This window comes from Physella acuta, unplaced genomic scaffold, assembly GCF_028476545.2.
Source record: "Physella acuta isolate Inbredline_101_S28 unplaced genomic scaffold, ASM2847654v3 ptg000797l, whole genome shotgun sequence".
In the NCBI taxonomy this organism is placed as follows: Eukaryota; Metazoa; Mollusca; class Gastropoda; family Physidae; genus Physella; species Physella acuta.
The window spans coordinates 27,862-43,911 of record NW_026732315.1 but is presented as its reverse complement, the minus strand read 5'-3'; the positions used below and the strand labels follow the sequence as shown (position 1 = coordinate 43,911).

The 16,050-nt window shown below is 34.3% G+C and overlaps 2 protein-coding genes across 2 annotated transcripts in view; both read left to right on the top strand.

Annotated features, from left to right (window-relative positions):
* The window catches only part of LOC131951072 (CD109 antigen-like), a 31,005-nt gene extending 23,787 nt beyond the window's left edge, over window positions 1-7,218 (top strand). Inside the window, exons 29-39 of the mRNA XM_059313342.1 lie at window positions 17-97; window positions 1,245-1,410; window positions 1,724-1,932; window positions 2,635-2,763; window positions 3,410-3,508; window positions 3,793-3,855; window positions 4,542-4,651; window positions 4,863-5,013; window positions 5,764-5,866; window positions 6,282-6,370; window positions 7,060-7,218. Coding sequence (XP_059169325.1) covers window positions 17-97; window positions 1,245-1,410; window positions 1,724-1,932; window positions 2,635-2,763; window positions 3,410-3,508; window positions 3,793-3,855; window positions 4,542-4,651; window positions 4,863-5,013; window positions 5,764-5,866; window positions 6,282-6,370 — 1,200 coding nt within the window. The 3' untranslated portion in view covers window positions 7,060-7,218. The remainder of the gene's footprint in view (window positions 1-16; window positions 98-1,244; window positions 1,411-1,723; window positions 1,933-2,634; window positions 2,764-3,409; window positions 3,509-3,792; window positions 3,856-4,541; window positions 4,652-4,862; window positions 5,014-5,763; window positions 5,867-6,281; window positions 6,371-7,059) is intronic.
* A 1,872-nt stretch (window positions 7,219-9,090) lies between these two features.
* The window catches only part of LOC131951071 (CD109 antigen-like), a 28,955-nt gene continuing 21,995 nt past the window's right edge, over window positions 9,091-16,050 (top strand). The window contains exons 1-11 of the mRNA XM_059313341.1: window positions 9,091-9,207; window positions 9,765-9,825; window positions 10,182-10,336; window positions 10,463-10,488; window positions 11,396-11,549; window positions 12,906-12,976; window positions 13,101-13,226; window positions 13,728-13,767; window positions 14,039-14,123; window positions 14,337-14,451; window positions 15,552-15,776. Coding sequence (XP_059169324.1) covers window positions 9,773-9,825; window positions 10,182-10,336; window positions 10,463-10,488; window positions 11,396-11,549; window positions 12,906-12,976; window positions 13,101-13,226; window positions 13,728-13,767; window positions 14,039-14,123; window positions 14,337-14,451; window positions 15,552-15,776 — 1,050 coding nt within the window. The 5' untranslated portion in view covers window positions 9,091-9,207; window positions 9,765-9,772. The remainder of the gene's footprint in view (window positions 9,208-9,764; window positions 9,826-10,181; window positions 10,337-10,462; window positions 10,489-11,395; window positions 11,550-12,905; window positions 12,977-13,100; window positions 13,227-13,727; window positions 13,768-14,038; window positions 14,124-14,336; window positions 14,452-15,551; window positions 15,777-16,050) is intronic.

The window sequence follows — 16,050 nt, the reverse complement described above, 5'->3', positions numbered from 1 at the left end:
ATTTGTATGAAAATAGAGTCAAGCTGGGTCTGGTGTCGGGTTAACCCTGTTTGTGCTGATCTCGCTTCTGGAGAACCGTGATGCCCGAGAGAATATGGTAGGTCAAGTGTTAACTTTTATACAAGTTGTTTTTTCATTTTATATTTGTAAGAAGAGTTGATTTCAAATTTAATAAATTTTAGACTACTATTTAAATAACTAGAAAGAAAAGCGTAGGTCTCTTCCTAAACATTGGTAAAGATATCCAATAGATACTAAAGTGACCAACGCTTTTTTTCTAGTTATTTAAATAGTAGTCTATAATTTATTTTCTACTTTTTAGTGCATTAGTACATAAAAGCTTGTTATTAAAACGTTTTTTATGAATTTTTTTTAGTACTTTACATGTTTTTATTTACAATAGTGTTACATGACTAAAAACCATTGAACGTGATGGCGCAGCTATTGAACGTGATGACGTGTGGTAGGATACACATGCCTACTAATTCGGTCCAAATTTTAATTAATTCATAAAAAATTAATTAGGCATCCAATTAAGTCAAATTTAGTTTCAGATTGCATTGTCTTCATGTCTTGACCCACTTGCCAATTGTGAATCGTATCGGTCAAGTAGAACTGTCCGAAATTTCGCTCCTGCGTTTCGATCTAGACTGACGACAGACTGACGACAGAGAAAGCGAGTTAAATAAAAGCTTGTAAAAATCGATTATCATCATATTCTTTAATGTGGACTCCTTGTGGATCTAAGGGACGTAACCCCACCTCTCTATCGTACTCGGTTCTGGACGATTTCTTCAAGTTGGGCCTTTGTCATTTCGGCTGCTTTTGTATTACTGACATTTTTCATGTTCGTTTTGGCCTAAATACTATCTTATTTTTTTGGGTTTTCCAATCTAGTGCGTGTCTGGTAATGTTGCTACTAGATATAGCAAGGTGTGTCCAAACCATCGCCATTAGCTCTTTTTATAAAATTGGTTAACTATGTATTAATTTTAAAGCTTTACTCAATGGTAGAGTTTTTATTGGTGAGGAAATGATTTATTTCATATTAATAAGTCAGGGTATTGATTTTTTTGTATAGGTAAGAAATTGTTAATTCTAGACTTCTAAGGTAACGGTTGACTTACAGACTTTGTAGTGATAGTTCAGGGGTTAAGATATCTGTAAGCAGATGCTGTAATGACTTATAATGTTATTTTAATAGTAAAACCTCGATTTTACCGCACATTCTCATATTTTCCCAGAATGTTGCCGAAGCCAGAAGTAAGGCTTTGACCTACGCTGAACAGGAAGTTGCCAAAATGGATGATCTCTACGTTCTCGCCATGGCGTCTTACGCTTTCCAACTGGCCGGCAGCAAAATGACCCAAGCTGTTCTAGACAAATTGGAGGCCAAGGCAACAATCAAAGGTACTTACTTTCATAATACCAATGTAAGAGTACGAATTACCGTATTAAGCTGCCGAATTACTGTATTCCACTGCCGAATTATTATATTCTACTGACGAATTACTGAATTCCACTAACGAATTACTATATTCCACTGATGAATTACTATATTCTACTAACGAATTACTCTATTCCACTGGCAAATTACTGTATTCCACTGACGAATTACTCTACTCCACTGACAAAATACTAACCACTAAAATGTTTTTATTAAATGCCAAGCTAAAACGACAGACACGCTTAACACTTAAAGAAACTAAATTTTTCTACGCAGACGGCATGAAGTACTGGCACCAGCAGGAGCCACCAAAGACCTCTACCAACACTTGGGTTAGCCCCAACCCCACCAAGGCCGTTGACATAGAGATGACCGCCTACGTCTTGCTGACCTACACAAAGCGGGGCGACTTGGTGGCGGGCAAGAGCATCATACAGTGGATCACCAAACAGAGAAACGCCAACGGAGGCTTCACGTCCACACAGGTTTGTCTAAAAAGTTGATTTTGAATAACTATAGCCTAAAAACAACGCACACTATGATAAATGTTTTCGTATAAGCTGAAAAACCATTTCATTTTCTGCATAATATATATTGTGTTTGAGTTGTGATAAAGCACTTTAATTAATATTGTTACCCGTTTTCTACCTTGTCCTAACTATCCCCATTGTAAAATTCTAGTTAAAATATCTAATCACCAAAAAACGACATGTTACGACATATTTTAATGTGTCCAATAAAAAACGATAAAAAATATTGCTTTTTTTAACTGTGTACTAGTAGTTTGTCTTTATGGGAAACTTTGCTAATTTCAACTATAATTTATAAATTTTTTTTTTATTAATAAATTTCAAACTAGTAAACAACAAAAAAAAACTTTTTAAATGTAATATATAAGTAAGACGTCACTATTTCGTACTCTCCCATATAATTTTTAAGAATCGCCATAAAAGTTATATTCCTACCCCAGGCGATTTGAAACTATATTGTTTTTACTGTGGACACCTCTTCCAACATTGTTTATATAACATATGTTATCCTCATTTTAAAGTTCTAAATTTTTGAATTTCTAAAATAATATTTTAAAAACATTTTCTTCCCCAATGGTACATAAACATTTAATTAAAAACATAAATTGCACAATATTATGTTAACCAATTATAATTAAACGATTATACTCTATGTAGGACACGGTCGTCGCACTGAACGCCATGAGTGAGTACGCCAAGCAGACGTACAGCAACAACTTGAAGCTTCACATCACCGCCACGCTGGAGTCTAAATCCAGCTTTAGTACCAACAAGAGCAGTTCTCAGGTAATGCTTCAATCAATCTACAGTTCCTAAAAATAATTCACTGAAATAGTCGATAAATATATATATATATATATATATATATATATATATATATATATATATATATATATATATATATATATATACATATATCCCTTGTTACCAAGGTGTGTCTTTATTGTTATTTTATTCCCTTTTATCTAATTTCGTCCACCTGACATGGTAGAATTGTCTTAGGTTTGGCAAGTCCACTTACGCTGTCTATCAAATATTTCTTTAATCTTCTCATAATATTTTAGTAATCTTAATGTTAAAATGTTTAGTCGATATAACAAATTTATGCGGCAAACATTTCTTGAAATTATAATATAGGCGTATAAACAATATTAAATATGGTAAACGATACATATGACAGTCAATAAAAATGTTCAGATCAACTAAAATCATCCAATACACTATTAAAAATTTACTGTGAGATCATTTGTCCATGATATCATTTGTCATTATATATTTTGTCCTGGTATCTTTTGTCCGTGAGATCATTCTTCCTATACATATATACATATAAATATAAATATATATGTATTATATATATATATATATATATATATATATATATATATATATATATATATATATATATATATATATATATCGATGTACACAGGGGTTTGGCATCGTCTCTGTCTCCTCACAATCTGAAGCTTCATCGACCTTCACCTTTGATATAGACAAGTCCAACTCACTTTTGGTGCAGACGAGCGAGGTGCCGTGTGAATATTTTGTCTTTTGTTGATAATGTTTGTAATTTAAACTCTGTTTTCAAATGTTTTAAACAAAATTACACACGTACTCTAATTATATATATATATATATATATATATATATATATATATATATATATATATATATATATATTATATATATATATATATATATATATACATATATATTATATATATATATATATATATATATACATATATTATATATATATATATATATATATATATATATATATATATATATATATATATACAAAATGTACAGATTACAAGTTTACCAGCAAAATTAACAATCATCGCTCGTGGCTCAGGTGTAGCCTTAGTTGAAGTAAGTATTCCTATACACTTATAGCTTGTTTGTTTATGTATTACTTTACTTTATGGAATCGTATGTAACCCTCATTCAGTGGGAATGCTTTTACCCACTGAGGTGTTGTGGTTAAGACGTGCTGACCCTGAGATTTAGAACACACTGACACCGACAGTTGTTGGCAAGTACTCGCTTTATTCACTGCATCGAGCCATGACGGCGATGCAGAACACAGTAGTACGACGATTTCAAATCAGAGAGAAAAAACATCATTAGGTCTACATCTTGGTCACCGTGTCCACAGACAGCAGCCTTGCGTGTGACTCACACGGCTAGGCACGAAACTACACACAGTCCCATGTCACATGACATGGGACACAGGTAACATCGCTCACAAGAGCATGAAAAAAATCTACTTCAACAGTTCTGTTGCGGTCCCACGGTGGCCGCAACCCAATGAATTAAAACTTCATTCTCCCACCCCCCTCCCCCCCATTGGCTGGTAACCATATGTGTTACACGTATTACAACAAAAACATATCTCCCATTTTTGGGATTTCACTATTTTAAAATATAGTTTGAAAACAGACTTATTTTTTGTAGATAGTAGTTCAACGTTTTGTAATATTAAAAATACTTATAATCATGTTTTAATTTTATAACCCAGAATCAATTGCACATGCTCTTTTATATTTTTTTTATAGGCAGCAGTGTTTTTCAATGTTCTCTCAGAAATAGAGGCCATTACATTTGATCTAAAAGTTAAAATTGTAGAGGAGACACTTAACCTACTAGTGTTGGAGACTTGCACAGCGTACGTGAAAGTAGTTATAGCGTTTAACTGTTAACATACTATCGATTTGTTTTTCTTTGTTTGGCAATAATGTGCGAACTAAATAAAACAAATAAAAATTATATTCTCGTAGACTGATGTATTTTCACTTAAAGTATATGAGAAGGAAAAATATTTTATCATACGTTTAAGTTTAGCTTAATTAATTTTTTTTTTTAAATTGTTAAATCAGGTGGAGGGGAAATGGCCAGAGCAGTGGAATGGCTGTCCAAGAGTTGGGTATCCCATCAGGCTTTGATGCTGACCTTGAGAGTATCACCAAATTGGACATTCTAAAGAGAGTCGAGACACAAAACAAGAAGGTCATTCTCTATTTTGATAAGGTCAGTATGCTGAAAAGGTGATTTTTATTTTTACCAATCTAAAAATGATTTCTTCAATTTTGTTTTTTTTAGTTTGGAAAAGCAGCTGCTCAAGTTTTTAAAATTAAAAAAAATTAAATATAATTTTTGTTATCTGAAAATCTCGTCCTTTTTTCCAATCAAACGTTTTTTCATATTTTTTTTCTTTCTTAAAAGCAAATTCGTTCATTAGTTTTATAATAATGAACATTGACTTGATTAAATTTTAAAATTTTAAAATAATGAAACTTGATTTCTAAATTTCAATTTAGTAATTCTCTTTAAATATTTTTATCAAAATATATTCCGAAAGCAAACCATTTTGATTTATCCATTTAAAATGTTTTGTTCATGTAAAGTATATTAAAGTAGGCAAATAAAATACAATCAGGCAATACTTATTCTTATTTATTTTGCAAAAGGAATATTATTACTTTACTTGTATGACATTAACAGCTGCTTTTTAAAATACTTTTGTTTTAAATTAATTATAGTTTATTAATCAGTTTGAAAATGTCTAATTATTTCTGTTATTTAGTTAAAGCAGATAAAAAGTAAATTATACATTGACATAAAATAGAAAAAGCTTTACGATGAAATATGTAGCCTAATGTTTGAAATCTGAAAGGATCAGGAAAAAAATAATCAATCAGTTTGTGTAGCTCACTAAGAAGGATGAAAATCATTTAAAAAATGTACTATCTATACACTAAATGTGCCTCTACCTCCCAGATCGGCACGACGCCCGTGTGTTTAAACCTTAGAGTCAGACGAGTTGATTTTGTTGCCAAGTCCCAGCCAGCTGCCGTCAGGGTCTATGACTACTATGAGCCACGTAGGTCACAGGTTTTACACTAACATTGCTTGGTTTACTTTTATCTACTTAAACATCGTTCAACAGTTTCTACAATCAACTTTTGCCGTTATCGGATATTGAACTAAACGATATTTCAAATGACATAATATATATTAATAAGACCACTTGACAGAAAACCTTTACAAACTAAGGCGTACTATGCTTCAACTAATTAAAATAAAAGTTTTAAACTTAGAAACATAAGTTTCAACACAGTTAAGTTTAAACTTCTTAGAGATTCTAAACGTGTAATCTATATAATTTAAAATGTCATGCGAAATATTGAAAAAAATAGTATTTTTTATGCATTTTTATCCTATTAAATTATATATTGTAAATTGAGATAGATAATTTCATAAAAAGATGCAATAGAATTTGTTTTCGTTTTAATCAGGAAACCAGGTGACGGTTTTTTACCAGTCCAAAATTCTGGAGGATTCTTCCATTTGTGACGTCTGCAAGGATTGTATTAGCTGTGCCTAGGTAAGTGGAAATATTCAGGTACTGACCGTTATTTTGGGATGTTTACCGATTCTACTTCCTATTTGTCTAATAGACACGGTGGTATTCACCTGAGTATTTTTTGTCTATATTCAAGACTAAGATATAAAGAGTATTTACACGGTTTATATATGGAAGGTATCACGTTTAATGAACCCCATCGTTCGAGTGTTTTATGCAAGATTTGATTTTATCTTGATTCCTCGTGCTTTTGTTGTTTCTCTTCGTCTTGGTTAACCAAGCAAGCCAAATTTTGACCACTCCCAATGGACCAATTTCTTTTGAATTTAGCATGTTGGTCAAAACTCGATGGCAATATAATGTGAGAGAAAAATTAACCTAATTGAATGTTTAATTACATTTTGTAAATAAATTATGTTTCCTTTACAAAGTAATAATTTTATCGCACTTTTATACACACATTATTTACATTAATTTGGAGCGCAATTCTTTTAAGTCAGGTAATTTTTACAATTATACTATATTTACAATATTTAAAGGATTAAAAAAAAAAACAAAAAAAAAAACAACCAACCAACGTTTTTTTATAACAAGCTTTTGTATAAATGTGCACTAAAAAGAAGAAAATAATTTATTTTCTTTATAATGAACCACTGTTCAAATAATTAAATAATATAGACTTGTTTTTTTTTGTTTATTATGCACGACAGATTTTAAAAGACAACACTGATGTCAGCTCAACTTTCCGTGATGTGTTGTAAAGAAATCCAACATTATATTATATTAAAACATTGAAAATATAAGTGTTGTTGATGAAGTATGTTTCAAAATATGATACAATAAAGCGACAGTGAGCTCTGCTAAACTTACTCGTATATTCGTATACAATTATTTTTTAAATAATAATTCTAATAATTCTAATAATAAGTAACATATTCTTAGCGAAATATATAAATCTAAGACAAAACAGATCGTTTCTCGAGAAAACATATAAAGTCGAAAGGCTCTGGGAATATACTTTATGGCAATATAAAATAAATAAAATTAGTTTCTGAAAAAGTTTGAGACATGGAAAATAGAGTAAAGAACTCTTTACTTACTGGAAATCGCTCAAAAATTTGATGAAATTTCTATGAGCAGAAGGTTATATTTATATTTAAAACGTTGCCTACTAAGCGAAACAGTAGGCCTACTCAAATTACGGTATTTTAGAAAAAGGAAAAATATTAATTTACCTGTAATGTATATTGGTGGGGTGGGGGGGGGGGGGGGGGAAGATAGGTGGGCACGGCTTCACTCAAAATTAAAAGTAATCTAAGTATAAGATATTACTATTTAATACACAATTTCCTCGAGCTTTCTGAAGCAATAGTCAAGTTAATGTGTTTACGTGGAAATAGAAAAAAGTATCATTGTTTTTTTAATTAAAAATAAATAGATGTTATACGACATTGGGTTTAATTGGATAGCGTCGAAGTGTTTGCTAGAAAGAGTAGATATAAAAACATTACAGGTACATTACACTATCCACTATCCACTATCCACTATCCACTATCCACTGTCTACTATCCACTATCCACTATCCACTATCCACTATCCACTGTCTACTATCCACTATCCATCACCCAGTGTCCAGTGTCCAGTGTCCAGTGTCCAGTATCCAGTATCCAGTATCCAGTATCCAGTATCCAGTATCCAGTATCCACTATCCACTATCCACTATCCACTATCCACTATCCACTATCCACTATCCACTATCCACTATCCACTATCCACTATCCACTATCCATTATCCATTATCCACTATCCACTATCCACTATCCACTATCCATTATCCACTATCCACTATCCACTATCCACTATCCACTATCCACTATCCACTATCCACTATCCACTATCCACCGTCTACTATCCACTATCCATCACCCAGTATCTAATATTCACTATCCACTATCCACTATCCACCATCCAACATTCACCATCCACCATCCAGTATTCACCATCCACTATCCACTATACATTATCCACCATCCACTATCCACCACCAATCTTCCAAATTCCCTTGTCCAGGATTCCCTTGGCCTCCATTAAAAATCCCAGGTGAGTATCGACCTAGACGAGCAGTTCAGTAGCGTCATGTGATGACAGGTGTGTTAAGGTTATCGGGACTGAGTGGTAGGGCGGTGGAGCGCACGAGTTTTTTAACCTGGGGCAGGTGAGGTAGAGTAAACATATTTCTGTGACTCGGCGTATAAAAGGGTACTCGTCGTAGCTTGTTGTACTTATGGACATCTCTTATTCGAGCCCGGGATCCGAACTCGAGACTTTGGGGTTAGGAGTAGTATGCTCTACCATCCGACAACCTCGTCAAACTCAACCCATCTTTGTTATCTATTCAAGTTTTTATCTTTGAGATCGGTGTTCAAAGTATTGACATACTCAACGTATTCAGCCTATTCATGAAGTAACACATATCTAAATAAGCTATAGAAATGAACGTCAGATACGCGACTGTGTAGAAAGTATGAAATTTAACGAGAAGATTGTATTGAATAACTCATGTTCAATAAACTAAACTCTACGTAAGAAATTAGACCCAACAACCTAACTTAACAAACAAAATCAATTTTTAATTACATGTTTATTGTAACGAGCATCGCAATTGGTCGATTTTAGTTAGTCACTAATTAACTCTAAAAAAAACTTAAATGGGCACAATTGATTCAGTTTGTATGAAGATGGTAAAGGGGTTAGATCATTTGCGCTAGTCGACATCTAATTATAAAGAAACAGCTGTACGGCTACAGTTCCTCATAAGATTTAACCAGAGCTTGCTTACAGGGAGAAAGACTGCATAGGTAAGACGATTTTAGTTAAGGTTAAGCTCAAATAAATGCAGTGTAGAATTACAGTACATTTTTAGAAAAAAAAAAGTTAAAATTTTTGTATTTAAATAATAAAGGCCTATGGGACGGCGTGGCGTAGTGGTAGAGTGCTAGACTTCTAACCCGCGAGTGTAGAGTTCGAACCCGTGTTCAAATCAGTAAAAAGTACCTGAATTCACCCTGCCTTGATTGGTACCTAACATGTTAGGAAAACAAAGGCGGCTGGGCATAGTGCTGACCACACTATCCCTTCATATGCTGAGGTCTCTGAAGCAGAATGACTCAACTTCATCTGTCCCATTTGTCTTGGGAAATGATAATGATGATTTATAAAGCTAGCTTTATAAAGTTTTAAAAGAAATAGTACTGTACAAAATTAATAAACTGTATCAATTTTAACACTTAAACTTTAATTAGTTATGGTTTAAAGTAAAACTTTAACAAATGTGCAAATATAATATCTAAATAATGTATTTGTATAGTTTCCGAGTTATCCTTACTGTAATATTGTTTGTCTCTCCTGTTTCCAGGCAACAACATGCGGTTATTCCTTCTTCTCGCAGCGGTTCTCACCGCCGTGTGTGCACAAAAGTAAGTGGGGGTGAAAGGTTAATTAGCCTAATCAGCAGATAAACCTTATTAATTTTTAAATTTAGGTATTGTTTAAGTTTTAAAAATTAGCTTAAAGTTTAATAAAGTTTTGTATATCTGTTTTTAAAATAAAAACAATAACAACAACAGCATTATTCACATTCATCACTGTTTGGGGCGTTTTGTTGAATGATATATTTTCGGGGGCCATTTTATCCACTTAACCGGTTAAAGTCTCGAATGTTTTTGTCACAAAGATTATTAAGTGAATATTTCTTGCTCTAAAAATGTATTTTTTCGTTTATAATTTAAGAAACAGATTTTAAGAAAATGTTATACGTTTTTTAACCTTCCAGCTCGTATGTCGTCATCGCCCCGTCTACGATCCGCCCCAACATGGACTTCACCGTCAGCGTCAACATTCTCAAGGCCACCGGTGACGTCACGGTCGTCGCCAAAGTTCTAAGGGAAGCAACTCTTGTGGCTAGCGCCAAGAAAGTCTTCAAATCGGGTGAGTTAACTTCTCTTTGTTAATGACACGATGATGTCATATATAGCAAGAACAAATAAGCATTTATAATAATAAGCAGCATAATTTAAAACGACAATATCTAAATTTGTATTTTCTCATTCGCAGGTTCACCTGGTATGATCAACATAAAAGTGAGTCAAACCATTAATAAACAATCTCCTCCACCCACACACACACACATCTGCCCAACGTCCTGCCCAGAGACTACTACTTTCTCAACGTCTGTGGCAGCGATGGTTTGGTCTTTGACCAGGCATGGATTCTCAGCTACAGCAGCAAAGAGTCTCAGAGTTTCTTCCATAAATGGAATTTTTCTATAAAACAAATACTTTTACCAGTGTCCGCCTCCCTCCCCTGGAAAATTAGCCCCCCCCCCCCCCCCGAAAATATCAAGTGCCTCCCCACTTCCCCCACGGAGAAAATAGTCTGGAAGAATTACTGAAGAGTTTTCGTTGGTTATTCAAATTGACTAAGGCCATCTTTAATTAAAAAAGCAATTATTTAATTTATTTTCTACGTGAACTAATCTAGACCTTAGAAAAAATGATTTAATTGACCAAGGCCATCTTTAATAAAAAAGCAATTATTTAATTTATTTTCTACGTGAACTAATCAAGACCTTAGAAAAAAAAATGATTTAAAAAATGTAACCGTTTGACCAGCTTGATAATTGCGTAGACCACACGTCTTGTTGTCTGTGTTCGAATGTTTCACGGTCGTTCGACCGAAACAAATCAATAAAAGTGATGGCAAACACACTATTCGTCTTAAAGTTGTACAGGTAGTCTTTTAATATCTCATGGCTATCCACACTCTTATTCTAAGTTTGTATTATATCCGCCTACTGTAGGGTAGGACAAATGCAATGTTACGTTACATGGAAACACATTTTTATCGAGGAGGGGGATGGAAAAACATGTTTGTGTGTTATAAATAATAAGAGAAATTACCCAAGCTATAGGTTATTTTTCTTAACTAGTTGATAGTGTAGTACAATATATAATCATTGACTGTAAGGATATGACTTTTGTATCCCAGCTGCCCGCTGACCTGCCCAACAGCGGCTACATGCTGAAAGTCGTTGGTAGCGGTGGTTTGGTGTTTGACAAGTCTGAGAGTCTCAGCTACAACAGCAAAGAGGCTTCGTTGTTTATACAGCTGAATAAGGCCATCTTTAAGCCTAGTGATACAGGTAGGTAGGATGTTTATATAAGGCCATCTTTAAGCCTAGTGATAAAGGTAGACGTTTATATAAGGCCATCTTTAAGCCTAGTGATACAGGTAGGTAGAAGTTTATATAAGGCCATCTTTAAGCCTAGTGATACAGGTAAGTAGACGTTTATATAAGGCCATCTTTAAGCCTAGTGATACAGGTAACTGGACGTTAAATACGGCCATCTTTAATCCTAGCAATACAGGTAAGTAGACGTTTATATAAGGCCATCTTTAAGCCTAGTGATACAGGTAGGTAGACGTTTATATAAGGCCATCTTTAAGCCTAGTGATACAGGTAACTGGACGTTAAATACGGCCATCTTTAATCCTAGCAATACAGGTAAGTAGACGTTTATATAATGCCATCTTTAAGCCTAGTGATACAGGTAGGTAGACGTTTATATAAGGCCATCTTTAAGCCTAGTGATACAGGTAGGTAGACGTTTATATAAGGCCATCTTTAAGCCTAGTGATACAGGTAGGTAAAAGTTTATATAAAGCCATCTTTAAGCCTAGTGATACAGGTAGGTAGACGTTTATATAAGGCCGACTGTAAGCCTAGTGATAAGTGATACAGGTAGGTAAAAGTTTATATAAAGCCATCTTTAAGCCTAGTGATACAGGTAGGTAGACGTTTATATAAGGCCATCTTTAAGCCTAGTGATACAGGTAGGTAGACGTTTATATAAGGCCATCTTTAAGCCTAGTGATACAGGTAGGTAGACGTTTATATAAGGCCATCTTTAAGCCTAGTGATACAGGTAGGTGGAATTTTTCCAAATTAAATATATAGAATAGAATAAATTGTGATATTGATTGCGACAAAACTAGATTAACCATTTCTAGGCTATGTGATATGTGCTGACGAAGACCTCAAGTCGAAAAGTCAACTGTACTTGTGATTGTCTTGAACTTGAAGATTATTTTGATTTCGAACTCCCAGGCAGATGAGGCTCGAAAGCTGGGGACAGCAACTCTTTTAGGAGAGACAACTCCAAAATCAAACAACTGCTGCCTTGCAGTTTGTTCTTTGTTGGATAAAGGCTATGGAAGCAAATCCAAAAAGAAAAGCAGGCTGAAATCGGAGTCAATGTCCTCAATGGCGCATAACCAGTCCACACGTATACTTAATTGTAATGGATGGGAAAGGCTTCCAACATTCAAAATTAAGAACGAAGAAGAAGAAAAATCGCTACATATACCTCACTGCTAGTAGTATTTACGCTTATTCCACCCATTCATACTGGCACTTCGTTCCTTCCGACGATTTTGTTAAGTGAAAATTTGAGAAAAATATTTTATGTTTAAATATAAATAAATATTTTATTCCCAGTGAAGTTTAGAGTGTTTGGCGTGTATTCTGACTTGCAGTCCTACAAAGGAACAATGGACATTTCCATTTTTGTGAGTTCTTTGTTATGCCACCATTATGAATTAGTATACAAAAACAACATATGTTTAAGAATTGCATGTTGGTACATGTAGGCTATACATAAACTTACGTGAACTTTTTGTGATTCTGGTACAGGACGCGCAAAACAACAATATCAAACAATGGGTCAAGGTCACAACAGAGGAAGGCGTCTTCACCCAGGAGCTGACGCTGTCGTCTCAACCAGTTCTTGGAGACTGGAAAGTTGTCGTGGAAGCTGGCGTAAAATGTTTTTCAATGTTTTCTTTAATGTATTTTTGGTTTTAGCCATTCCACGATTTTGGGCTGTATGACAAACAATCGTTTCTATATTAAACATTAAAGACCACACTTTATAAACCCCAGATGTCTACTTATTGAAATGTTTGAGTTAGGGCCATTTACATTTTGTACTAGTGTATATCTATCACGTATAACAATATGAAAGCTTAAAACCCCCACGATCGCCTCAATATTTAGGAATTTTATAATCATGCTACAACGGATCAGCAAAGGATCTCTAACACAAAATCTTATTATTCTTAAAAGTAGACTACTGGCTTTTTGTTGTTGTTGTTTTTTGTCTTCAAATAATTAATAGCAAAAAATTAATTCTACTGTGCCATGACATTCCACTTGACAAATTGGTAAAGTTTTTTGAGCAAATTACCGTTGTTAATTAAATATATAAATATGTAACAAATCTTGACCGAACAGGTTTTTTTTTTTCATATTTGTTTTCAGACCATGAAAGAAGAGAAATCCTTCACGGTAGCTGAGTATGGTAGACTATTTTTTCTTTCCATATTTAAAAAGTCCGATTACTAAATAGGTTCAGTCACCTTGGTCTCTAGTTACTATCTCATTGTACTGTTCTATGTTTTAGTATCATGTCGTTTGAGAACAATTCAAACTCTACTTTTTGGTTAAAACACATTTGTAACATAAAGATCTATGAAAATGAATACTAATCTATATAATTATTTTCTTTCTACTTTTATAGCCAATTTTTTGGTATGCACTAACAATTTTTTTTTCAAACATTTTTATTTTAGTTCTTCCCCAATTTGAGGTTGAGGTTGTCATGCCCTCGTACGTTTTAACCAGTGATTCTGACGTCATGTTTACCGTTAAATCCAAGTGAGTTTATTTTTGTTGATATTTTCAAATGTGTTTTTTAAATAGACACGCGTTTAATCTGTGGTGATTGTAGAAGTGGTCTTTTCTCAAGAACTGAACAGCATTTATACAATTTTTAATGAATTAAAATTCATATTTAACTTGAATATCTCCTTGAAAACTATATATAAAATGTATATAATTTGAAAATCTCAAATAATGTATACCCTACAGATACACCTATGGTAAACCCGTCAAAGGAAACGCCAACGTCCAAGTAAAACTACACGAAAGTCGCGGTACATCAGACTACTCGATGGCGAGACCGGTGTACTTAGTCAGTTTACCTGTAGGTACTATAGTACATTGAGTACTTCTATAAAAGGGGAGGCTATTTATAGATTTAGGGAACGCGGCTTACAGGGCGGGTTATCTTTACATGAGGCAAAAACATTTTTAGTTATACGTGTTTAGTCGTGTTTAAGATACATTGCTATCCCGATGGTTGAGGATAAAATACTCTTCCAAAATTAGGTGTGTTAGGTTGTTAGTAGTATTGTAATCTCGACTAGTTTTATCGGTAGAAATTAGATTTAGGCGTAAGCTAGGACTAGGCAGTAGCGTAGCGAGGGTGGGGGGGGGGGGGGGCGGGGGGGGGCATATGTCTCCGGGCGCCGACCTAAGGACGCCAAAATGAGTTGGAAAAATAAATTGAACGGTTGAGGGGGGGGTGCAAATCGAAAGTTTGACGGGGGGGGGGGGTGGAAATGGAAAGTTTGAGGGAAGGGGGGTGCAAATCGAAATCTTGAGGGGTGGGGGGGGGGGGGGGTGCAAATCGAAAAGTTTGTCCCCGGGCAGGGTCGCTACTTCTCTGGGACTAGGGTTGGGGGTTAGGTTTAACATTGTCATTAGCAAGCCATGTGTTTATTTAGTTAACTAACAGTAACCCAACAACCCCCCCCCTCCGTTTAAAAAAAACGATTATATTATCAGACACAGGTATAAAAGTTTCCCGGCTATCCATCGATTTAGGAGCTTGGTTTATTTCCTAATCTTTGAGCAGAGTTAGTTAGCATTTTTATAGAAAAAGAAAAAGCCATTTAGCTATTAGGATGTACGTCTTTAAAAAAAAAAAGAACGGCAGCTAAGGTTCCATTGCTGGGGAAAGCTACTTATCATGGAGAGTAAAAACTCTAAAGTAAAACAAATTCTGTCTTTTAGTTTGTTCTTGAATGGACAAAGGTTATGGCAACAAATCCAAAGATAGAAGCACGCTGAAATCTGAGTCTACGTTCTATATGGCGCATAGACACATAACAGGTTGACCCGTAAACCTTCATTATGTTGATGGGAAATCCCACCCTGCGTTACAATTGCGAACAAAGAAGAAGTAAAAAAATAAAAGAAAGACCATTGCGAACAGAGAAAAGTTATTTTGATCTTCTTCAGATTGACGGGGAAATAAGGGTGACGGTGCCAATGTCGAAGGTCAAGGGCATTCGAGACCAACTGGATGAGCTGACCCTAATCGTTATCGCCAACGTGACCGAGTCTTTGACCGGAAACCAGATGTCCGGTAACGGAACCGTGACCATGTACGACAAAGGTGTGAAACTTGAGTACCCGGAGAACAATCCCAAGACCTTCAAGCCTGGTCTACAGTACATTGCTTATGTAAGTACTTTACAGTACATTGCATTAGTAGGTACTTTACAGTACATTGCTTATGTAAGTACTTTACAGTACATTGCTTATGTAAGTAATTTACAGTACATTGCTTATGTAAGTAATTTACAGTACATTGCTTATGTAAGTAATTTACAGTACATTGCTTATGTAAGTAATTTACAGTACATTGCTTATGTAAGTACTTTATAATACATTGCTTATATAAGTACTTTACAGTACATTGCTTATTTAAAGTACTTTACAGTACATTGCTTCTGTA